This window comes from Dermochelys coriacea, chromosome 17 (assembly GCF_009764565.3).
Source record: "Dermochelys coriacea isolate rDerCor1 chromosome 17, rDerCor1.pri.v4, whole genome shotgun sequence".
Taxonomy (NCBI): domain Eukaryota; kingdom Metazoa; phylum Chordata; order Testudines; family Dermochelyidae; genus Dermochelys; species Dermochelys coriacea.
In genome coordinates, this window is record NC_050084.1 from 7,955,139 (window position 1) to 7,980,530 (window position 25,392).

Below are 25,392 nucleotides of genomic sequence, written 5' to 3' on the forward strand. Positions count from 1 at the left end.
CTAGCCCCAGGAAATAATATTAGAGGTGCAGAATCAACAGTCTAAGCAAATTTTATTGGAGCCATAGGAGCATTCTGTAATGAAGAGTCAGACACAGCGATTTTAAACAGAACATTTAACCATCTCAGTGCTGCCTAACACAGCAGGTAAATGCTGGTAAAATTCAGCTCCAGTAATGCCCCATGGGTCTTTTGGAATGGTGATAGATGAAAGAACACCGCTGCCATCTGTTGCAGCATGGAAACTGCAAGGGAACACAGCAGTGAAGCATTTGAACTGAGACACCAATCTAGAATGGGCTAATGCAGCACATACTGACCCCAGAGCACAGAGTGCGACCAAAAAAAAAAAAAAAAGAAAAAAAAATGTTCACATAAACTACGACATCAGTAGAAGCCTAGGGCATTTTCTGGGGGAAGAAACTACTAGGATTTGCTGTGGGCCATTCATTGCTGGAAATAGCCTGTGCTCCAGTGGTGTATAATTTCAGTACAATCTCCCTTATCTAAACCTCACTTATCCGCAATTCCCCATTATCTGAAACAAGGACACGTTCCCCAGCATCTGTTAATTACATTTTGAATTCCCTCTATTACCAGAAACCACAGCAATCAGACTCAGCACCAATCAGGGTATTTAGTTAGCTGGTGTTGTACTGGAGTTACTATAGTCTTCACAGATATTTGGGCATTCTAGTGACATAATCATGGCTATAAAGCAAAGTTTGGCAAGACCCCAACAGTTCAGAGCAGCAAGACAAGCTTTGATGGATAATACAGTGCTTTCTTCCCTTAACATTCCCCAATAAGCTCTTGCTGAACTGTGCAGAACATCTACAGCGACCTCCAGACTAGAAACAAGACCGCACAAATGAAGGGAAGAGCGTTACCTGTCTAAAAAGGTTGGGGAAGTCATCCGCATTGTTAACTTTCCTGATTCCTTTTCCTCCTCCTCCTTCAGAGGCCTTGATCATGACCGGGTAGCCAACTTCTTCAGCTGCCTGAAGATGAAAAGAGAAAAGGATTAAGTACAAAAGCTGTATAGTAGCTAATCCAGGTATCAGCAGCCTCTGGCAGGCCGAGCTGGTTTGTTTATCTGCAGCGTCTGCAGGTTCGGCCGATCATAGCTCCCACTGGCCACGGTTCAGCGTGCCAGGCCAACGGGGGCTGTGGGAAGCGCAGCCAGCACATCCCTCAGCCCATGCCGCTTTCCGCAACCCCCACTGGCCTGGAACAGTGAACTGCGGCCAGTGAGAGCTGCGATCAGCTGAACCTGCAGACACTGCAGGTAAACAACCCAGCCTGGACCACCAGAAGCTTTCCTGGAGAGCCGCGTGCCAAAGGCTGCCGATCCTTGATCTAATAGGACCTCCTGCATATCACAGGCACTTATGATAACCCCAATAACTTCAGTTAAACTAAAGCACTCTAGTCCTTAGGAGATTAAACTGTTGTCTACCGTAGTCACAGAAGGAGAGAGACTGCGGCACCCAGACCTCTTCTAGTTCTAGAAATGAAATGGAGCCCTCGCTGCAGTACTGTTTTATACCCATCTGCCCTTTCTTGCTCCTAAATTTCATGCATCTGTGCACTTTTGCTTCTGGTCCCATCCAGGAGGTAGAATACCAGATATCTCACATGAAAGAGAATTCTATTCAGAGGACTTTCAAGCCCCAGTTTTGCTGAACTGAGAAGTTTGGCTAAGCTTTGAATTCCTATAGGGAATCAAACCCCCAGACTCTTGAGGTGTGTACCCATCACCGGCTTACTTAGTTCTTTCTAAAGTGGGCCAAACCAAAGACATCCAAGTAGTATCCACCTACCAGTAACCCATCGTCCACATCTTTCACGTAGCCTTTTTCATACAGCTCCTGGGGCACACTTAAGATGCGCTTCTGAAAGTCATTCTCCTGCCAGTCCACTTGGAGGCCTAAAATACAAACATCCATGGGGTAATGGAACACTGCACCTTTCGCATGCATCACCTTGTCATTCCCCTATAAGTCTCAATAGGGCATTTTGGTTCTAGGTGTAGCCACAGAAACAAAAAATAGGAGATAAAGGATGAGGGGAGCTTTGGGATGTGGGGAACCAGCTGCCAAACTGACAGCCATAGAAAGCTAAGTCCTTTCTCCACAGAGCAGGTATAATGGAAGCAGTATCAGCACCAGCATCTCAAGCCTAAACTGGAGGGAGAAACAGCCCAACCTTTATGAACTCTTTGAAATCGAAAAAGGCACCTGCACCTTCACCCTGGTTACAGCCCCATGAGTAGGCCATGATTGCTAAGTACAGGTAGCAGGAACATGAGGGACTGACAGAGTTGCAATTAAAATGAACAAAAGTTCAGCTTTTTAAAACATGGATCATTGGCCAAACATTTAAGGTATATTCTGCAGTCACAGTCTACACCTTGGGTTGCACAGGAATTGTTATGCCATAGAATCACACACAGTACATGGGCCATCTTCAAAGGAGATTTTTCAAGCACCAAGGTTTCCTGAACTTTCGGGGTGCCTGAGGGAAGGGCAATGTAACAGTAATCTTTATGGTACAAACAAGGATCAATGTCTTACCACTGCCGCTCCATGGAAGAGTTGGGATGCCCGCAGTTTGGGCCACTATCGAGGATGCAATTTTATCTCCTAAAGCCCACATAGCCTGGCTTGGGGGCCCTGCAAAAAAACAAATAAGACCCATGAGGGAGATTACTCACAGAAATCAGGCACCAAGGAAGATCCAATAGTGCATAGTCTAGATTATATTATGCTAGATGGGTAAGAAAACACTCTGCTAATGACTGTCTCTTGGAATGGATACTATGAGCCAGATCATGGAATGGTGTAAATCAGCATTGCTCTGTTGAAGCCAATGGAGCTATGTTAATTTACATCAGTCAAGGATAAGGAAAAACAAAAAACATTCAAATGTACTGTATGGCAGGTTCTCCGAGACGGAAAAGTTAAACACTACGGTAATGCAACCTGATGGCATTTCACAGCAGCAGATGTGTGAGCATATACAAACATGCTATTGAAGGAGAACAACTTTCAAGAACCACTACCCTCACAAATACTTAATCAGTCGATTCCCATTAGCTTAACTTGCATACCTCAAGACTCTTTTCTGGAATGGCAATTCAGTTTCCCATTTAAAGCTCAGTTCTGCACACTTTACACAAGCAGAACTTGTACTGACTTTACTAGGAGTTTTGTTTGCATGGGATTGCACCATCTGACTGATAAGAGTTTTAAGTTAGAGGTAGGTTTATTGTCAAACTTCATATCCAGACTTCCCTGAAGTTCAAAGGTGTTCTCTGTGGTTTTGTTTCAGATTATTAGAGAGAAAAGACCAGTCACAAAATTCAGAATTGGGTATAAACATCCCTAAAGTAGAGGGGCTGAGATGAACATGTTCAGATCAGGACTTGCAGTCAGGGCACTCGGATCAAAGTTTTACCCAATTTTCAAATCCTAAAATAAATATCATATAGTCCATTACATTATGTGACTAATGGTGCAATATAGTGCATATCTTAAACACTCAGGCACTGAGTTATCTGCCATGTTGGCTAGAATGCAAAACCCACCTACACTCCAGTCTCAACTCCACTTCTTCAACAAACCCTTATTACAAACTCAGTCTTTAAATTAAGAACAGAGGGGTTTTTTTCCTTTTTTTCCCTACTTAAACAGCAATGTTTTCTAACCTCCTATCTCAGCCTGAACCTAACACCACTCCATTCTGCGGATGGTGTGTTGGAAAACCCGACAGTTTTTAAGAAGTTCAGTTCAAGACACATGAAATATTTTCTCCCACCAGTTGTTTCAAATAAAGATAAATGTGACAAACAGGCATTAGAGGTGGCCATGAACTGAAACCAAACACCCCTAGACTTTGACAAATTCCAAATCCAACTTAGTCAACTCAGGCCTTTCCCTAATAAAAACCAGCTACAGGCTGTTAGAAGCCACAAAAGGTCCTTTGTAGATGGCAAGTTCTATGGATCTGCATGGAAACAAATGAAGTGATGAGGTTGTATAGCACTTTTGTCTCCCGATCTTAGTCCTTGTACTGACCAAAATCTTCTCTAATCCAACAGAGTGTAATCCAGCCTTTTCTTGTGGCCTTCAATGAATAGGTCTAGACTACATCATTAGGCAGTGTGTTCCATTTCCCAAGGTGCACTCTGTTAGTCTAGCATGTGTAGGCTTTAGATTGTTGCTCTTCATTTTAGGTCCTGGATTTTTCCATCTCTCCAAGACCATGTTTATAACTGAGTAGACGGCATTGGGCTGTGAGAAGCTGCAAGTCAAAAAGAAAGGTCCTTCCTTACCCATGAAGGCAATTCCATTTTTGTGGAGGAGTTCTGGTAGTTTGGGGTTCTCGGAGGCATGCCCCCAGCCAGCCCACACTGCCTGGAGAGGAATACAAGGCAATTCATTCCTTACAGTTGCAAAAGGAGTCAGCAAACAATCAAACAAATAATCAATCAAGTGGATGCTCTGAGCCTTTCCTCTCCTCACTGAACAAGTTTCAGTCCCACATCATTCATAAACCAGACAGTATTATTAATTATACCTGGCATAATTCAGACAGAGCACTGCATCTCAAAGACAAGTCCCCAGAGAATGACATGATAAACATTTGAAGAGTATTTAAGGGCAGAGTTGTGCTAGGTATACCACAATACCTGCTGCAAGTATTTACATCTGGAAAATCAGCCCCATTTCACTGCTCAGCACCTTCATTGCTCCAAACCACCTGCTATTTTTTCCCAGACCATTTCTCTGACCTTACTTTCCTCACAGGTGGATCATTATTCATGGACAGGAAAGACTGCTTGATTTTGCCTTTTAATTCTAAATTCTATCTTTGCCCCTTCTCACCTGCACTGGAATCCGTTTAGCAATATCAAGAATGAGTTCCACATTTGCATAGTTATTGTTGTTTGTTCCTCCTGGCACCGGGACATAGTGATCTGCCATTTTAATGTACTCTGTGGACACAGAGGGAGTCACATTTAGGACACATCCAACCGGCAACATTCAGCCTTAAACCCTAAACAGTTTACAAGTTTTTACTTCCATTGACTGAAGAAGTACTCAGGATTTGTTGTAATAATAAAAAGCACAAATACACACACACATTTTACAGAGAGATTTTATCTTCCATGCATTTCAGAGATGATGTTAATCAATGTATCAATCATTTAAGCCTCCAAGCATCCCTGTGAAGTAGTTCAGTATTACCCCTCAATTTAACGACAGGATAAGGGGAGTACCGAGGCGAAGTGTTTTGGCTGAGGTCACACAACAAGTCATTGGCAGAGCCAGGGACTGCATCCAGGAACCCTAGCTCCCTAGCTTTGATCACTAGATTACAGTGCCCTAATCCCCTGTTCCAACAGCCAGACCATTCTCCCTCCTAAAGGAGGCCCTCAAAGAGGCTTCTTATTACAGCTTGCTGCATTTTTAAGGCAGTGAGAAAATTAACACTTCAGGTGTAACTTTGTGAGTCTACAATGCACTCAGTTTTGCTCTTTGTACTGAAGGCAAATGCAAGTGATCTCAAAAGGCCTCCTGGTTTAAGACTGAAAACAAGCACTTGTTTAAGTATCTATACACTTGTGTCAAATCTACAAGTGAAAAAGCAAACGGAAACCAGGGTTTGAGAGGGGAAATATTCCCATCAAATCTAAAATGGCTTTAAATCCATGACTCAAGAGCTAACTCAAAAGATCATCTGATTGGGGCTTTACATTCTTTATAGTTTCAGATAAAAGCGTTCAATCTCCTCCTGAGTTAACTTGTCACTCGATGGGTGAGCAAAAATGCAGTCTGTGCTCACGCACACCATCATGCATATTGCCCATGCATAAAGTTTTGAGTGGAGAAGGGGCTATTTCCCCTAACAGGTCATTACAACTCACCTGCATTTGCTTTCAGATCTTCAGGAGTCACCATGACAACAAACCTGATTGCACGCTCATTTCGAAACATCTCATAGGACCAGCGTCGGATGGATCTCATACATTTCACTGCCGCAATCCCATTATTGGCAATAAGAACCTAGACAGATTAGAAACAGGGTGGAGAGGTAACCAAGGGGCAAGAAGGACTAGGCAGCAAGGAAGAGAGGCTATTCAAATATTTGTTTCTCCTGAGTGCCTTTCATCTGACCTGTTGGTCAAGCCCTTTCCTCAACACCGACCTCTCTCAGTTCATCAAAAGCATTCCCTTCCACAGCAATCAACTCAGAAACCAGCTCTTGCTAAACCATTAAGATTTTAATATAATGCAATTCACTTTGCTTGAAGAACAGGATGGGATGCTGGAGTAGGACCAATAAGCAGCCTGCAGCACCAGCTGCTACAACATTTGAAATGAGTTCTTGTCAACTCCAGGGAATGGGATGGGGAAAGAGCCTCTCTCATTAGACTGTTAAAACTAGAGTGGAGAAAGCACTGACAGCGGAGATGCCCTGGATCATTCAATAGACATCTCTAACATCTGAGAGTCATATTCTACATCAACTTCATCAAGCCTCGTGCTTATTGTCACAGGCTGAAGTGACAGGATATTTATCCAACATGGCAATAAAAGCAAAAGAATCGTTGTTACAGGCAAAAATGCAGCTTTCAGTTCCAGAAGTCTCAATATTTGGCATTTACTAGCCTGCGAGTCCTGTGTTACACAGATAAAATAGCTTGATAGAGGTGGGCATGGAAATAAAATAATAATAATAAAAAAAACCAACCTCAAAACAGCTAGTCACTTACCTTCTCGATAACTTTATTCCCCCCAAAACGAGTAACAAATTCTGCAGGGGAGGCCACAGTGAAATCCCTCTGTAGATCAACTTTCTTCCTGTCCCGGCCTTGCTTTACAAGGTGCAAGCCGGACATACTGGGCCTAAGGGAAAGAAAAAAAGGGTGACTCCACTGACTTGGGGGTACAAGTCGGTATTTTTCACAGATGCCCCAGTGGGCAATATTTAGTTTCCTCTGGGCAAAATTATTTATGGTGATTGGCAGAACTGTTCAGTCTCCAAGCCTGAGCACTCACAATGAACTCTACGAGAATTACTTACAAGATGCATGCAATGGTCAGATTGTAGGTGTGGGTCACTGAGGCCAGTGGAGGTGAGAGGGGAAGAACTGACTGGCCAGTACATATATAAATTGCTATTTATGTCCCTACACGGAAAGGCAGAGTTAACATTATCCCAACACGATGTTGCTAATACATCTAGGGAACCACAGTAGTGACAAGGAGAGACAGGTTCCGTCTTCCAAATATAATCTACAAAAGAAAACAAAACAAAACCCCACATCTCTAAAGAAAAACTTTCTGTAAGTCACTGCAAAAAGTCTCTAGTTGTAACTCTGTAGCTGGCCAGTTCGTCAATACGTCCCAATCAACCAGTTCAGTTCTACAGCAATACATAGCTCTTCAGTATTATCCCTCCTTGCTACAGCCACCATTATTCCAAAAGATGACAGTGGCTCATAATACTTTGAGTCAATAAAGTCTAAATTCTATTCATTAGTTAGTCGGCATAATTCATGCAAACAATGAAGGACAATCTTGTGGTTAAATGAAGACTACACCCAGCTCTGCCGCAGACCTACTGCATGACTAAGAGAAAATCAGTCCCTTTCTGTGCCTCAGTTTCCCCAACGTAAAATGTGGATAAAATCTGTCCACACTTCTCAAGGGTGATGCAAGGCTTAATTCACTAACATTTATAAAGCACTCTGAGATTCTCAGGCAGAAGACTTAAAACAAGAGCAAAGGATTATTCTTGCATGTATCTGTATCACTGCAGCATTACTGGGACAGTAAGAACATTTATGTCTTCTTTTAAAAATAGCAGCGTAGAGCCTCAGGCTAGAACACAGGCTCCAAAACCCTCCCGCCCCGCAGGGTTTCAGAGCCAGGGCTCCAGCCCAAGCCCAACCGCTTACATTGCTATTTTTAGCCCCACAGAGCAAGCCCAAGTCAGTTGACCCGGACTTTGAGTTTCACTGCCACGTGTCTTTTTTGCAGTGTAGACTTACCCTCAGTTTCTTTTTTTCAGCTGTTCCCCTGCTACAAATGCACCCCAAAATCTCTGTCCTCAGTCTGATGAACTGGCAATGACTCATGTAAATCCCAGCACACCAATAATTGTTGAATAGCCTCAGTAATTACAGGTTTCAGAGTAGCAGCTGTGTTAGTCTGTATTCGCAAAAAGAAAAGGAGTACTTGTGGCACCTTAGAGACTAACAAATTTATTTGAGCATAAGCTTTCGTGAGCTAAATTTATTTATGCTCAAATAAATTTGTTAGTCTGTAAGGTGCCACAAGTACTCCTTTTCTTTTTTCAGTAATTACAGGTTCCATTTCTTTGTTCTGTCCTAAAGCCCCATTTACACCCATGTTACCTGAAGCTGTTTTAAACCAGGTGTAAAAAAGAGCACGACCAAAGTTTACAGTGATACCAATGAAATGGCCCATCATCTGTAAAATTATCTTTCTAGGTGAGCTACGCATAATGACAGGTTTCAGAGTAGCAGCCGTGTTAGTCTGTATTCGCAAAAAGAAAAGGTGTACTTGTGGCACCTTAGAGACTAACAAATTTATTTGAGCATAAGCTTTCGTGAGCTATAGCTCACTTCATCGGATGCATTCATCGGAAATGTATCCGATGAAGTGAGCTGTAGCTCACGAAAGCTTATGCTCAAATAAATTTGTTAGTCTCTAAGGTGCCACAAGTCCTCCTTTTTTTTTTTTTTTTTTTTTTAAGGTGAGCTAGCTGTTTTGCCACTTTTTAAGACTAAGGCTACACTACAGCTTAAGTCGACATAAATTATGTCACTCAAGGGTGTGAATTAGCCACACCCATCCCAGAGCGACGTAAATTACACCGACCTAAGGACCGGTGTAGACAGCACTACACCAGCAGGAAAGCGTCTCCCGCTGACAGAGCTGCCAGTGCTCGTTGGGGTGGAGTAAATAAGGTAACAGGAGAGCTCTCTCCCATTGGCTTAAAACAGTCCACTGGAGAGCTTACAGTGGCACTTCTGCGAGCTCTCTAGTGGAGACATAGTCTAAAAGTCAGCAACTCAAGTTTGGCTGTCTCTAGAGTTGAAAATATATGCTCAGACGTATGCGCCCATAATAGAGGCTAAAAAGGGGACTGTAGGTATGCACATAACCTGGCCCATTTCTATATAAGAATAGACTGTGTCTAATTCAAATGACCTAGCTAACCTTCTTCTTAAATTCAGCATCACTCGGCACTTACTGGGGAAGCTGGACGCCAGTCTCCAAAATCAAATGCATCTATTTGCACATTACTAAGAATGAACATTGTTCAAAATCATCTTACATGAGCTGAAAGCCAGAAAAAGCCAGCCTTAAGCACAACCAAAGCAAATGACTGCATAGACCTGCCAACTCCCATTCTGAGTTAATCTCTCCTCCAGTGGGACTAAAGGTGGTGGCAACTTGTGTCCAGCATCAAGCCTTACCCCGACCTGTTAGATGGGGCCTAACAACACAAGCCTGTTTACTCAACCATGCATACTCCACACACAGTGCAGTTCTTTACAAGGAGGGTGTATGTTATTAGGCTTTTAATTAGATTTTAGAGATTTAAAGTTTTTTCACAGTGTCGCCACATTGCCTGGTGGACACCTCCCTTCCCGTTCACTATTATGCGATCCTTTCCACCACCTCATGTACTTTTGGCCTTTAGTAGCTGGAAACCAGGAGGATGGCCAGCCAGCCAGCCAGCCAGCCACACACACACACACACACACACACACACACACAAACACACCACCAGCACATGCTCTGTGGCCTTCCCTTTGGCCATGGTACACAGCTTGGGAACCCCTGACTTAGGCTGGTTACTGAAGAGTTGGTGGCATTGAGCAACTCCTCTGGGGAGGAGAGAGGGAAGGGGGCAGACAAGAGGACCATTTAATAATGGAACTTGCCAGAAAAATCAAGGCCAGTAAGGAAATAAACAATGATAAACACAGCTAGCAAGTTTGGGGTGCCTGAGCAGTACAGAAGACCAATCCAGCCTATGGCAGCCTGTCTAGCATTAACCTTACTTAACAAGCCACGAATTATAACCACAAATCCCAATTTCAACAAGCAAAGGTTTAAAGCGTCTCAGATAAATAGTTTAAGGGTGAAATGTTAATAAAGTCCTGCATGAACAGCAGCTAGAACTAGTTTGTAGTTACCTGCGGGGCCAGGTAGATATCACAAAACAGGGACATTTCTCACAGAAGCCTTTTCTATTATTAATTATTAATTATTATTATTATGTATCATTTACATAAAGTACACTATCCTTTACAGACTATGCAAGGAGACACGGTCTCAGTCTAGCTCAAACATACCACACATTCAGGGATATGAACCAGAACCAAAACAAGAACCCAGATACATGCAATCATGAGCTGTATTCAGGGGGAAGAATAGTGTTTCAACCAAGAAACCAGACTGGCACTCTCAAAATCTGGCTTCAGTTCCTAGTGTGACCTTACGCAAGTCAGAATCCCTCTGCACTTCAATACATTGTATGTAAAATGCAGTTGCGGGGGCTCTCTTTTTGTTCTTTGTTTGTACAGCACCTAGCACAACGGGGTCCTGGTCCATGACCGCAGCTCCTAGGCACTACAATAATCCAAATAAATAATTTCCCTTTCTCCTCCCCTTTTTGAGCATGTTCTCTATTTGGGCTACAGGATCTCTGAAGCAGGGATTTGTCCCTTATTATGTGTATGCACAGCTTCTAGCTCAACAGGGCCCTGACTTCCGTCAAGACTGCTCTTACTACCATAACACAAACAACAACAAAAGCATTGATGGTGTTTGAAATTCAGAGCCAAAATCTGCAGTGTGAGCCATTTTCTGACACATGGGGGAAATTTTCATTGCAAGGGGAGACAGAGGCCTTGCTGGTGAAGAGATCCACAAAAGAAGGTTTCACAAGCCAAGTTGTTTTTTATACTAATCCTGAGAAGTGGGAAGTTGTTCCAAGCAATGGGCGGGAGACATGGAAGGAGGCATGAAGCCAAGAATAGGAAGAGTCAAAGGAGGCAGATAAGAGACAGGCCCCTCTGAAAAGCCCAGTCCTAAACCTAAGAGAATTAGGCACCAAATTGTAGTAAATCCACCTCTCCATGAGTTGGCACCGAGGTAAATGGAATAATCCTTCCATCGACCGAGCTGCGATTACAATGAGAGTAAGGTTGATTGAACTACATCACACAAGGCAAGAAATTTCTCACAGCCCTGAGCGATGTTGCTAGGTCAACCTAAGTTTCAGGAGCAGACCAGGCCTAAGAAGAACCAGGGCAAGCAGCACAGAAAGGGAGAAGAGATGTAGGTGGACTGGAACTCTATTAAGCCATATATATCTCAAAAACAGTTAGTAAATTAGAGTACAGCAATGGAGAAGCAGAACTTGCACTACATCCTAGTATATACATTGCACAGGAACCTAGGACTGAAGAGGTCACGCTTGATTACATGGTCACTGGAAACCGGCAAATCAACAACAGGAGAACTAAGGGACAAAGTACAAATTTGGGGTCCACTCCTGAAAACTCTTATGCATGTGAGTGTTAGTCCCACTAACTTCAAATGAGTACTCAAGAGCACAGATTCTCCCCCACACAAATGTTTGCAAGACCAGGGCTTAGATATTCAGAATAAAACAAACTGCTTGCAAGTATAGCTCAGAGTTTATTTAGTAATAGGCAGCATACTGATACACAGACTCTAAGTACTAATAATTGAGAGTATGCATCAACTCGGGGAAGAAGAAAGAAGCTTTTACTTTTTCGGGAGGGTTGTTGGTAGAGGGGGAGTATTGCCTAATGTGAAAGAGCACCAAACAAAGCAGGAATTATCCTGTGCAAAAACAGCAGCCAGTCCAGCTGTAGACACTTACAGTCTAAGTTACTTGGCAAGGAATGGCAGCAAGTCACTTTGAACACAGCTGCAGCATTTGATTGTATCTTGAAAATTTGCTGTTGCAGTTTTGGAAGCTGAACTGAAAGTTCTGCAGCAATTCAAAGAAGATCTGTCCCTGTCACTCTTTGAGCATATTTACTTTCTTGCTATGACACAAGAAAGCCTCTTTTGCAAAAACTGCATCCCCAAACGCCTCCTACCAATTAAAAATTCCAAGGAGGATCAAATCACCACTGAAAAATATTAAAGGATCCAGTATTGATTTTCCAGAGCAAAGTCTCTAACCCGCTCAGTGCTGTGAAGATGTAATTTGTAATGTCTGACCACCCCAGTAAAGCTGGAGCAGTTCTTACCTTTGGAGCATGTGGTACTTGACCTCTTGAGTTGCCTCTGTAGAACCCTCCATGATGGTCTGCTAGAGGGACTTCCAGATTTTGATTTTGTCTATGACTCGTTTACAGTAGTTGCTGGAAGAGAAAGGCACAAAGTGCCTCCTTTGAATTGGTATGGTCCCTCTTGGAACTAGATTTGAACAGCAGCACTTCCCTGATTGCCTCAGATTTTTAACCTTGGTCTCTCACTTCCCCACCCTCTTCAGTCTCAGCCACTCTCTCTCTCTATCCCTGTGACACATGGTGCGTATACTCAGCTGGGACAGCAGCTTTCCCTGATCTGCATTTGAGAGAAGAGAGTTGATCGGGGAGGAGAAAGAAAAGATCTACAGGTTATGTAATTGGGTTTAAGAGACAGCATTGCTGCTGCAGTTTTCATGCTGCAAAATGGCTTTTCATTGCAATGATCATTCTCTGCTCACAGAGTGAGGTCACTTTAGGAGACACTTTAGATTCCACAGTTTCCTGTTTGTCAGGAATATATGTCAAACACACCCAGAGACAATGCCTTGGTGGATACATGGATACTGGCCAGTGGGTCAGCAAGCACTTGCTCAGAAGCTGCATAGGTGCTATGGGTGGGGGGGCACCACTGAGGTGTTCCTTTCTGAGCCAATAATCCCAGAGAATTCTATCAAGCTAAAAGGATTGCTATCTAGATCAGGTTGAAAATAAAGTCACCATGCTGGGCAGATGACACAGAACATGTGTCCATGGTTAAATAGAGGAGAATCAGATGTGAAGCTTCTCCGGTCACACAGGGAATGATGGTGTGGATTAGACCAGGACCAGGGATGGTCCAGTGCACTAGCCTGGAACCCAGGAGACTTCAACTCAATTCCCTGCCATGCCACTGGCTGGCTGCGACACCTTCGGCAAGTCACTTAGTCTTTCTGTGCCTCAGTTCCCCATCTACAAGATGGGGATAATGATACTTATCTAGCTCCTAAGGGTACTGTGAGGATAAATAAATGAAAGATTGTGAGGTTCTCAGATACTATGGTAACGAGAGCCCTGTAAGTACCTAAGATAGACATAAAATGAGCATCAAGCACACACAAAAAGGTACACTGGGGACCTCTGAGCACAAAAACCGTAAGAAGTGCAAGTGTATGTAGCAAAAGGTGGAACAACATCCTGCTCACTGTGAGATCAGAACTAGATGCAGAAATCGGATTCTGTTTTCAAATCCTGAAAAGTACGGGGACCCATCTCCAGTTATCACATAGTTTAAACTAGTACAGCCTGGATCCCAGCCTGCAGAGGGTCTGCCAGCACGAGCGACGGGAGGGAAACTATAGAATCATCCAAAGATCATTTCAATAAGGACGCACCGACAGCAACCAGTAGAGTTACTTGGCCTTTACAGCTCTTAACATGGTGTCTGCAGAAACCTAAAGCAGGTCAACAGGGTGCCAGAGCAATGAAGAGGTAAGCCAGTGCATTGAGACAAAGAGAGGAACTAGGAGTAGGGGCACATGGTGAGGGAGAAGGGGAAAAGCTGCCATGTCTGATAATGTTCAGGCAAAAAGTCCTGTGTGGATCCACTTTCACTGAGCTTTATCAGTAGAAAGCTGGAAGGACACAATGACACCTTGTGGCTGCAGAGAAGGAAGCAGACAGAGTAGCTGCAGTGCAAGGGAATCTCTTCTGACTAGAGAACAATGGGGGTGAAAGACTTAGTGGAAGGGTCTGAGCTGCAAAAATTTGCATCTGGATGTCAGCCCCCAACACATACACACAATTTGGGGTGATCAGCCCTAGAGATTTGGTTTGATCCTTTGTTCAAAAGCCATGGAATTTGGCTGTGTTCTGGATTCTGACACCCGAACGTTGGGGGGAGTGCTCAGATGCTGGTTGTGCGGGAACATGACTGGTACTGTCCCTTCCTGACATGAGAGAGAAGGAAGAGAAGAAGCAAGTCCTGAGGGGCTGCTGCTGTCAGTTCCTTCATCAGTGGCAAGATTCCTTCAGGCTACAGGCTCTGCTCATAGAATTTCTCCAGGCTGCCTTACTCTCCCAATTTTAATTTTAATTAGGAAGCTGCTCTCAACCAAACCACATGCTGTTGAGATGGGGAACCTGGGATCCCAGGAACCCAAACTGCTTTGCCTACCCACCCTGAGATTAACACCTACTATTTTGAAACCACCCTTTCATCCCAGCATTAATAAGCATTGGCACAACAGATTCAATACTTCATCTAGGGCACAGCTCTGGTTAATCACTTCATGGCTAATGAAGCAACTGGCATGTTCACCCAACAACTAAATGCATCACTTCCACTGATAGCCTTTGCTTACATTCACTGAGTGCTAGGGATCTTTGGAGGCAGGGCCCCACTACAAAATGTATCAGAACTATAGAGCTAGTCAGAAAAATCGCCACAACACATTTTTCCCATAGGAATTTGCCAATATTGAAATATTGCATAGAAATAGTCGAATTTCAATGGACTTCCCAGCTCCTCTTTAGTGGGCTGTTGGGGAAGAGGGGTCCGCAACTCCAGGGCAGCCCATCACATGGACTGCCCAAGCTCCCAGGTCCTTGGCAGCCTGCCAGGAGGGTTACAGCAGAGCTGGTGCTCCCAGGGCTTCTAGCTCCCCCTTCCACCCATCAGGCAGATGACAATGTCTGCCTAATGTTCGAGCCCCCCACACCCCAAACCCACTCAGTCTCCAAATTTGGGAGCCACGGAAGAATAAATCTACCGCCTCAGTTACAATTATATCAAGCCTAGAGCAACCACAACATTGGCTAAAAACATGAATCACGTCTGCTAGCAGCTGAATTCACTGTGAGGCATGCTACCAAATCAGTGCATATGACTTTGGTGCAACACATCCTTAAGAGACATTCTGCACAAGGATAGTACCATTCTGATATAATACTCCCCGCCACCCACCCCAAACAACGCACACACTGCAAAAGTTATTTCCTGAGCATCTAACTACACAGACACTGTCCATGTAACCCTAATTACAGTAAACACAAGAAATTCATCCTCTCTTTGGCACCAGGCCCATTGTTAGACAAAAAGACAAACCTATGCTGTTGTCTCCCATTCAGATCTCTGACAAATGGAGAGCATCCATTTTAGACACGTACCTGATGCACATTCCAACTAGGAGCCTGCATTGATCCCAGCACTGTAACATGCCTATCAGTGACGTAGCAGTTTATTCTAGAGGCAGTGATGCATTAGCTGGCTTGTTTGCAATGCAGTCTTAAGCAGACGGCAGCACACGCGCACACACACCCACCCGCCCACCCACCCTGAAAGGATTATTTTGCACACTAGGCCTGCAAAGGTGTGGAGAGGCCGCTCTGATCACGAATGCAATGTTATTTTTTTTTGTTTTGTTTTTTACTCACGCTGATTTACAGATGTATTCAATCTGAATGGGAAGCTTTAAGCGTAGCTAAAGCAACCATATTATGACCTACTCCAGTTTCAGAGCTGCTCTTGCAAGCTATTTTATGGAGACACACAGACAAAGCAAGCGTGCACCCATGCAATTTAGAAAACGAAGTAGCTGTGGAGGGCTATTTTAGACATAGCGGAATGGCTGAATATGCTTTGGGTAAGAAGTAGGAAGGATATCAGGGAAGACAACCGACTGGACTTAACCAAACGCAGTTCCATTTCTGAACCCTTCAAGGGTTACATGTCATATTTCATCCTACAGGTTTCAACAAAATGACATCAGTGGTCTCAGATCTGTTTGCTTGAAAGGCCAATGCTTACGGACCTTAAGTCATTAAAGACTGGGCACGATACAGCAGTAGTTCTCAACCAGAGGTACACATAGCCCTGGGGGTACTCAGAGATCTTCCAAGGGGTATGTCAACTCAGCTAGATATTTGCCTAGTTTTACAACAGGCTACATAAAAAGCACTAGCAAAGTCAGCACAAACTAAAATTTCATACAGACAAAACAGGGAAGCAAGCTGTGACGCTTTTATATTTTTATGTCTGATTTTGTAAGCAACTAGTTTTTAAGTGAGGTGAAACTTGGGGTATGCCAGACAAATCAGAATCCTTCAAGGGGTGCAGCAGTAGTCTAGAAAGGTTGAGAAACACTGCGATAAAGCATACGTCATCCCCTTTATTGCTCGGGATGTTCCCCACACTGATATCCATGTGAATTCTGAGCATGGATCGAGGGGAGACTGTCGCCCACAATAATTATTCTGGAACCAAAAACCACAGGATCCAGCCTAGCCCAAGGGCTGAGTGATTTCATGCCTCCAAAACAAGATTCCTTTTTCCTGTCCTGGGTGCTTTGGTTGCAACAGCTGCCGAGTCATCAGCATTGTGACATTTCTCATTTTCTTTTTGTAAATCATAAATCCAGTCTCTTAATTATTATTCTGTAACGTGTATTTCACAGTTGGCCACCACCGGAATATGTGATCACCGAAATTACTACTGTGCCCTGAAATTTTCAAGTCGGCATCTCTGCTATAATTATGGGGGCAACAGATTTGCTTTCTTAGTGCACGACAGGCTCATTGAACTCCAGGAGACTCTTTTCGCAGATTCCAATGGGCAGTTCCTATGCACTATTGATCCAGAACCTTTCACTCCACATGTCCCTCCATACCATCTTTCAATCATTCCTTTTGTCTTTCTTTTCCCCCCCGCAAGGTGCTTTGCATCTTCTTCTATACCTCCTTTTCACTTGGAGCAGCCTCCCAGTTCCTCCATATGTCAAATGCCTTCCCTCTCCTTCGCCAAATCTCCCCTCAAAATCCATTTCATCTGCCAATCCTTCTCGCTTAGCTCTCCACAGTGATCATGCATCCTGCATTTGTACAACTGACCTGTATATTACATTGTCCAAGTTAGACTGTGAACCCGTCAGCACAGGAACCTTGTCTTACGCATTCTTTTCTTACTACCTGTCCTCCCAGCAGGCCTACTGTACAAAGGAATTGCATTGCAATTGCACTGCATAAGGAACAAACCAGATTAAGTCCTGATATGATTCCAATGAAGCCAATAGAGTTATATTCTGTATGAAGTTGGCACAGTAGTTTCAAGTGAGGATGTTAAAGTCAGATTCCAAGTAGAGAGAGAGAGCTGGGACTCGCTAAGATTTTGCATTGCAACAAAAACCACGTTTCTGACACCCCTTCTCTCACTATTAGTATCTTACTCCAAGAGTAGTCCCACCAATTTCAATGCCAGAGTAACGATAGTACAGCAGTGAAGGTAATAGAATCTGGTCTACAGATGACAACACCAAAACCCTGAATTGGATTGCTTTTGAATTTCAGGAAAGGGGATGAGGCGAGGATTAGATTCAAATCCGTGAATTCATATTTTCCACTCTGGTTTTGGTTCAGTGTTGGATCCAAAGCAGGAAGGGGCTATTCTACTTCAGTGCCAAGATGTCCTCCAAATCTAGCAAGAGCAACTAAACTAGTGACATTTCTGCCATTTTCTGGGAGAAACTCCACAAAATTTTGGTGCCATCAGGCTCAAACTCTAGTTTTAAATCTGCCATTAAATACAAATCTTGAGCCCCATAATCGAAACTTAATACACCACCTGGGATCAGCTCTTACCAAAAGGTGTCTTTTTTTTTTTAATGTGATCCTCCATGTAATTCTGCAAGTTCCTGTAATATCAGTCACTTAGTTTTCAAGTCAAGTTACACTGCAGAGACAAGAGTATTTAAGATAAAAAAAAATTGATCCCCTATACAGTTGAGTTTGCAGCAGCACTGAAGAGCTCCACAAGGGATGACATCTAGTGCTCCTTGTCACAAAGGTGTAAAGGTGAAATGGGGGAATTGGGAGGAAATATTTGTGCTTTTTACAGTAAACAGCTTTGAACGTTTCTCCCAAAATTTCCTACCCAAAAGGTTTTGCTTCAAGAAAGATGGCCTTGTAATCAAAAACACGGTTTTAGAAGTCAGAAGATCTGGGTTATTTCCCAGCACAGCAAGCTCCTACACTTCCTTGTGCCTCAGCTTTCCTCTCCATAAAATAGGAACATTGATATTTCCCTATTTCCCAGATGTATTGCAGGACTTAATTCACTTAGGGCCTGAGCCAATGCCCATTGAAGTCAGTAGGGGACCTTCCACTGATTTCAGTGTGCCTTGGATTGGACCTTGAAATGTCTAAAAAGCACTTAGTAGGCCCAATCTTTTGAGGTGCTGAGTGCCTCCTAACTATAATGGGAACGGAGGGCATTTAGTAGACCTCAGCAGTGGGCCCTAAAATTCTTAGATAGAAGGTTTTATGAAATTGCAAAATATACTTTATCCTTTTAATTAGAAAGATCATCTTTGTGTATATGTACATCACTCATCACTGTGGAATCGCAGTACCATCCTGAGTATATCATCAAAATCTTCCAACAAAAAGGGACTCTGGACTTAGTGCTTCTAATGCAAAAGCACGGGAGGAAAGGATAAAAAAAGACATTGAAGGGCGGAAAAAGCAGCATTCCTCTTCGTACATCTCAAAAAGAGCAGGATGGAGGTACAAACACTTTTCAATTTGATTTGCAGATCACCTTCTCTTATTTATTTTATTGAGGGGTGGAATAGCAGGATGGATTTTAGAAGAGCTGCTTGACAGTTTGAGAAAAGGAAGAAATAAAGAGTTTACATGTCACCAGTATAACCTAAAGCAGTTACAAAACCATCCCCTTTTTAAATGGGCATAGGGCCGTATCCAAATTCAGTAGGAGACCTTTCCATTCATTTTAGTAGGTATTGCATCAAGCAATTAATTTAGACCCAAAATTTAGATTTTGGGGCTTTTTTAAAAATAATAATAAAAAAAACTTTATACTAGTTAATGACTAGAGCATTTTCAATTTAATGCAATTTTCAAGGCAACTTCAACATCTCTTGGTAGCGATGCTGTCATAAATATAAAGGGAAGGGTAAACAGCTTTATCTCCAGGCAAATAGACAGAAAACCCCTCTAGCTGCTCTTAGGTAAAAAACAACTTCAGGTCTGTGAAGACTTTTGAATTTCCCTGCAGGAGGTTAACTACCCTGCCTTTAGGTAGAGAAAACTCCAGCTCACAAAAGACAATCCCCTTTTGTCTCTGCTCTGGTCCCCAAGCAGATAAAAAAAAAAAAATTCTAACTGCTTTCAGCTTAAAACCTGCTTTCCAGCAGCCCAAAGGAAAAAAAAAAATTCCTTTTAAAATCTGTGCTTCTGGTTCAAAAAAAAAACAAAAACAAAAAAAAAAACACCTCAAATTGATCTCAAAATGATTTCAAGTTAATCCCACCGCTCTGCCACCATGTCAAGGTTCCTTCCCCACTCTGAACTCTAGAGTACAGATGTGGGGACCTGCATGAAATCCTCCTAAGCTTATTTTTACCAGCTTAGGTTAAACTTCCCCAAGGTACAAACTATGTTCCTTTTTCCCCTTGGACTTTATTGCTGGCACCACCGAGCGTCTAACAGATATTTAACCAGGAAAGAGCCTGCTTGGAAATGTCTTTCCCCCCAAAATCCTCCCCAAACCCTACACCCCTTTCCTGAGGAAGGCTTGATAAAAATCCTCACCAATTTACATAGGTGAACAGAGACCCAAACCCTTGGATCTTAAGAACAATGAAAAAAGCAATCAGGTTCTTAATAAAAGAAAAAGAATCACCTCTGTAAAATCAGGATGGTAAATACCTTACAGGGTAATTAGATTCAAAACACAGAGAATCCCTCTAGGCAAAACCTTAAGTTACAAAAATATCCATTCCATTCAGCACAGCTTATTTTCTCAGCCATTTAAACAAACAGAATCTAACGCATCTCTAGCTAGATACTTACTAAGTTCTAAGACTCCATTCCTTTCTGTTCCTGGCAAATGCATCACACACACAGACAGATTTTTTTTCTCCCTCCCCCAGATTTTGAAAGTATCTTGTCTCCTCATTGGTCATTTTGGTCAGGTGCCAGCAAGGTTATTCTAGCTTCTTAACCCTTTACAAGTGAAAGTGTTTTTCCTCCGGCCAGGAGGGATTTTAAAGGTGTTTACCCTTCCCTTTATATTTATGACAGTTGCAAACTCAGGCTCTGCAATATTACAATGGTGTTTGAGAAACAGAAAACAAAACGGAGTGCAAACAAAGTGAATTGGCTATGCTAGTTTCACTGTCTAGACTAAGAAGCGCAAAGGACAAGAAAACAGCATCAATGGTGAAGGCTAGAGATTGGGAGGGAGAAGAGATTCACAGAAATTATTTGTTTTGGCAATGCTTCCTTTAAGATACAGTTTTATTTCAGCAACTTGCAGAAACGTCTATCAGGGATATGCATTACCCTCCTCTATCTATCTGCTGAACTGACAGTTGTCGACCTATGGCAAAGAAGGCAAGGGGGGGAAACGGGGGGAGGGGGGAAAACAACCCTGCTGCCCTCAGCAAGCCGCACAGAATTTCACTTCATTAATGGCCTTCTGTCTGGGAGATGCAAGCTCTGATGCAAGTCTCCTCAAACAGGCCTCAGCAGTACCATGGCAACTGGTGGCACAGAGAGCAAATTAAGGGAGGAGCCTTCAATTCAAGTAGTGGCCAAATGGCTGGAAATAGGGAGGGGAGCTGGAAGGGGAGAAATCAGATCAGCAAAGAAAAATTTCCTATGCAACAGTGCATGGCTTGGAAATTCCAGAGCAAGGCCTGATTGTTCCTAAACTTAAGTATGCATCTGAGGTATGTCTATACTACCCGCCGCATCGGCGGGCAGCGATCAATCCAGCGGGGGTCGATTTATTGCATCTAGTCTAGACGCAATAAATCGAACTCCGAGTGCTCTCCCTCTGACTCCTGTACTACACCGCCACGAGAGGCGCAAGCAGAGTCAATGGGGGAGCGGCAGCAGTCGACTCACCACAGCGAAAACACCGCGGTGAGTAGATCTAAGTACGTCGACTTCAGCTACGTTATTCACATAGCTGAAGTTGCTTAACTTAGATCGATTCTGCCCCCCACTGTACACCAGGCCTGAGATATACCATCGATTACAATGGAACTGTTAATGTGCATAAGGTTGCACAGGTGCCTAAAATTTTGCAGCACCAAACCTACTTGTTTAACTTAAAATAAAAACACAAAAATAGATCAGGGTTTGGTTAGTGCTCTGTGCTATCATGCGAAGTTCAATGTCAGATCCGGCATCTCATCTGGCTACCCAGTCTAGAGTGCTCAAGACATCCCTCTCAGTACCAAAATTAGGGCCTCATTCTGAGAAGACTTCAACATGTGAATCACTGCTCAATGAGTCTAAGTAATTCAGTGGACTACTCACCTGGTTAAAGTTTGTCTACTGAAGTTTTCTCATGAGGAGGCAGAAAGGGCTAAATTCTCTGTGGAATTAATTCCAGTGACTTAATGGAGTTACACTCACAGGTAAAGATCCAATTCTGCAAGCGATTCTTCATAAGAACAACACTGCACCTGCACAGAAACTTACTATATTTGGGCCTAAAGGTGTAAACAGAAAAAAGTGTGCAGAATTTCCTTGATTTTAATAGGTTTCAGAGTAGCAGCCGTGTTAGTCTGTATTCGCAAAAAGAAAAGGAGTACTTGTGGCACCTTAGAGACTAACAAATTTATTAGAGCATAAGCTTTCGTGAGCTACAGCTCACTTCATCATATGGGTTTTATACAAGATGCCATCTTGAAAACGTTAGTAAAAGTCAACAATTTATTAAATATTTACTTAATCACATTGAGACAAAAGAATGTCATAATGTGATTAAGTAAATATGCTTTCCAAGTTCGTGCATTCAGGAGTTATTTTAACCATTATTGAAACACTGGATAGAACACAGCAGCTGTTTAACAGCTCCCTGCAATTCTACACAGCATACCAGGACAAGAATGCTGTCTTCAATCAGAAGAAATCAGTGAACTCCAAAGACACAATGTTGTGCTAGTGCATGAGAAACTGAAACTGACAAGAAACAAAAACACAGGTCAAGTTTTACTGTCCAAGTCATGTAAACTGCAAAGTATACAGACAGTACAAATGAAAGTATTTTTTAAAGATATTTAGTCTTAATGTAAGATGCTTTTATAACATAGGGGGGTTAAGGAATTATTTTTAAACACATTATTTCTGTTGACAGTGCCCCTTTTACAAGGTGGAACAGTACAACATAGCAATTTTCAGTAGTGTACAGGCAGGCACAGCTTTATAACAATATTCTGATCTGTCTACTTGCTTTTCAGTGGGCATTTTTCCTGCTAAACAGAGCAAGATGTGTCACATGCCAGCTGAAAGCATGTGAATTGGATCATAGTTTTTCAAATCAGTCAACTGATGACCAACTGGCACAACTAGAAGGCCACATGGATTTCTAGATGGAATGGGAGTTTACTTTGCACATCTGGTCTCAGCAAGGGTTTCTTTACCAACATCATAGCACCTACTAAGTGGAGTTTTCTGTCAATTCCAATGTTCTATTCTCTTCTGTTCACCAAAACAGAATTTGATTATCTCATTGTGTCTATGAGCAGAGACTAACAAGTTTGAAATCAACATAGATAAGGTGGAATAACACAATACATACTCATTCTAGATACTGAAATACAGAAATGTGACCTGGCATACTGAATAACCACTACCAGCTCCTGATTTATGGATTACACCCAATCATCTGATAGGATCTCAGATAATATAAAAACATTTTCTAATATACAGATGTGGTGTTGGCTAGTGGGTAGGATAAGGAGCCTGGGAGCTAGGAGGTCCAGTTCTATCATAGACTCTACAACTAACATGCTGTGTGAGATCACACAGATCACTTGACCCCTCTTTGCATGGGTTTTCCCAATCTATAAAACAGGAAGATGAGGACAGTTTAATGGAGTGTTATTTGAGGACTAAAGAGGAGTAATCCAAACAGTGAAGTAATCTTAATGAGGTGATTTTCTCAGCGGTGTTTCATTGCATTGGCTGAATTTTCACATTGTGAAACTCTGCTTGAGGTGACATGGCAAGCCTGATGAAACCACACCAGGTCAATAGGGCGTACATGATCACAACTCCAACCTTGGTGCTATATAACACAGTCACCCAGAATTGCATAACAACTTATCTCCACAGAGCGGTGACATGGTGTTTGAGCCGGAGGAGAAAGTGAAGGGGAGGAGGATTAACTGTTTGTTTATTCTTTCTGAATCTCCAAGTTACTGAAGTTCAAAAAGCCCAGATCCGTAGACAAAAATCCCTCGCTGCCTTCCTCTGTAAAACAGTACTGTTTTTCAGCTAAGAGCGCAGGGTGGACATCACACCGGCCTCTTAATCTCAATGATCACATGCTCCACTTCATTAGCCCAGCAACAAGCTGTGAATTAAGAACATAAGAACTGCCAATGGTCCATCTAGCCCAGTACCAGTCTCCAACAGTGGCCAGTACCAGAGCTTCAGAGAGAGTGTACAGGGAGATCCACCCATCTTCCCCTCCTGATGTCCAGCAGCCAGAGGTTCAGGGTCGCCCCAAGCATGAGGTGACCATCTTGGCTAATAACTGATGGACCTATCCTCATATCTAGTTTGTTTTTTAACCCAGTTACACTTTTGGCCATCACAACATCCCATAGCAATGCGCTCCACAGTTCAATTGTGTATTGTGTGGAAAAGTACTTCTGCTTATTTATATTAAACCTGCTGCCTATACATTTAATTGGATGATCTTTGGTTTTTGTACTGTGAGAAAGAGAAATGTTATTCACCCTATCACTTTTTCCATGCCATTCTTGATTTTATACACCTCTGTCATACTCCCCATTAAATATCTGATTAAATCGGAACTCAATCTTTGTGGCTCAGGGGATTGGCAATTTAACATGGGTAGAGTGGTATGTTTGATTCCTCTTTCTTTCAAAGTCCACAAAATCCATCAAGAATTACTTCCCCTAGTTTTTAACTTCACTCCAAATTCAAAAGCATCCCATTTTGCAGTCACCACTATTGCGCTGAATCGGGACAGTACTCCCTTCTGACACACTCAGTTCCATGTTTTAGCTAGACAAATCTCTACTGAATGGGCCCCCTGAGTGGGATTTCTCTGCAGTAAAGCCAGTTTCTCTCAGTGACCTAGACTGGAAATCAAACTGGAGTTCTCCATCTGGCAGTGCAGAGCAACAGAACTAGTACTCCAGGCAATCTTGCAGAAGACTGCGGCATCTCATGAAGTGACCAAAAGCCACAACCTATGACCTCAAACTTACTCCCTCTACTAACTTATCTTTGTCTTGTTACAGTAGGTGACAGAGTTATCTAGTAGATACCAAAAGGAAACTGGGAGTCAGATATCTAGGTTCCATTCCTTAGCACTGCCACTGATTCGCTGTGCATCTCCAGGCAAATTGCTTAACTTCCTTATCATCAATACCTGAAAAGATACTGGAGCAAATTATTAAACAATCTATTTGTAAGCACCTGGAGGATAATATGGTTATAAGGAATAGTCAGCATGGAATAGTCAAGAACAAACCTCACCAAAACAACTTCATTTCCTTCTTTGATAGGATTACTGACCTAGCAGATAAGGGGAAACAGTAGACGTGACACACCTTGATTTTAGTAAGGCTCTGGACACAATTCTGCGTGACAGTCTCAAAAGCAAACTAGGAAAATGTGGGCTAGATGAAACTACTGCAAAGTGGGTGCACAACTGATTGAAAGACTGTATTCAAAGAATAGTTACCAATGGTCTGTGTCAAATTGAAAGGGCATACCTAGTGGTGTCCCGCAGGCATCAGTCCTGGGTCTGGTACTATTCAATATTTTCATTAATGACTTGGATAATGGAGTAGAGTATGCTTATAGAATTTGCAGATGACACCAAGCCAGGAGGGGTTGCAAACACTTTGGAGGGCAAGTTTAAAATTCAAAATGTCCTTTACAAATTGGATAATTGATCCGAGTTCAACAAGATGAAATTCAATAAAGACAAGTTCAAAGTACTTCACTTAGAAAGGAAAAAATCAAATGCACAACTACAAAATGGGGAAGAACTGTCTAGGCGGTAGT

The 25,392-nt window shown here is 42.7% G+C and overlaps 1 protein-coding gene and 1 long non-coding RNA gene across 4 annotated transcripts in view; one reads left to right on the plus strand and one right to left on the minus strand.

The window, feature by feature from the left end:
- Window positions 1-25,392, minus strand: part of ACACA (acetyl-CoA carboxylase alpha) — a 186,415-nt gene that overhangs the window by 148,731 nt on the left and 12,292 nt on the right. For 2 of the 3 annotated variants that reach the window (XM_038375923.2, XM_043499553.1), the window contains exons 4-10: window positions 6,781-6,913; window positions 5,932-6,070; window positions 4,889-4,998; window positions 4,336-4,417; window positions 2,576-2,674; window positions 1,823-1,929; window positions 890-1,000 (exon numbers count right to left, since the gene is read on the minus strand). In XM_038375923.2, the coding sequence (XP_038231851.1) occupies window positions 890-1,000; window positions 1,823-1,929; window positions 2,576-2,674; window positions 4,336-4,417; window positions 4,889-4,998; window positions 5,932-6,070; window positions 6,781-6,913 (781 nt within the window). Of the gene's footprint in view, window positions 1-889; window positions 1,001-1,822; window positions 1,930-2,575; window positions 2,675-4,335; window positions 4,418-4,888; window positions 4,999-5,931; window positions 6,071-6,780; window positions 6,914-12,336; window positions 12,656-25,392 lie in introns of all 3 variants that reach the window. The other variant, XM_038375920.2, reaches the window with a different exon arrangement.
- Window positions 2,285-19,950, plus strand: LOC122456996. Its single transcript, XR_006276251.1, has 3 exons — window positions 2,285-2,294; window positions 12,911-12,913; window positions 19,722-19,950. It is a non-coding gene; the product is annotated as an uncharacterized LOC122456996 (long non-coding RNA).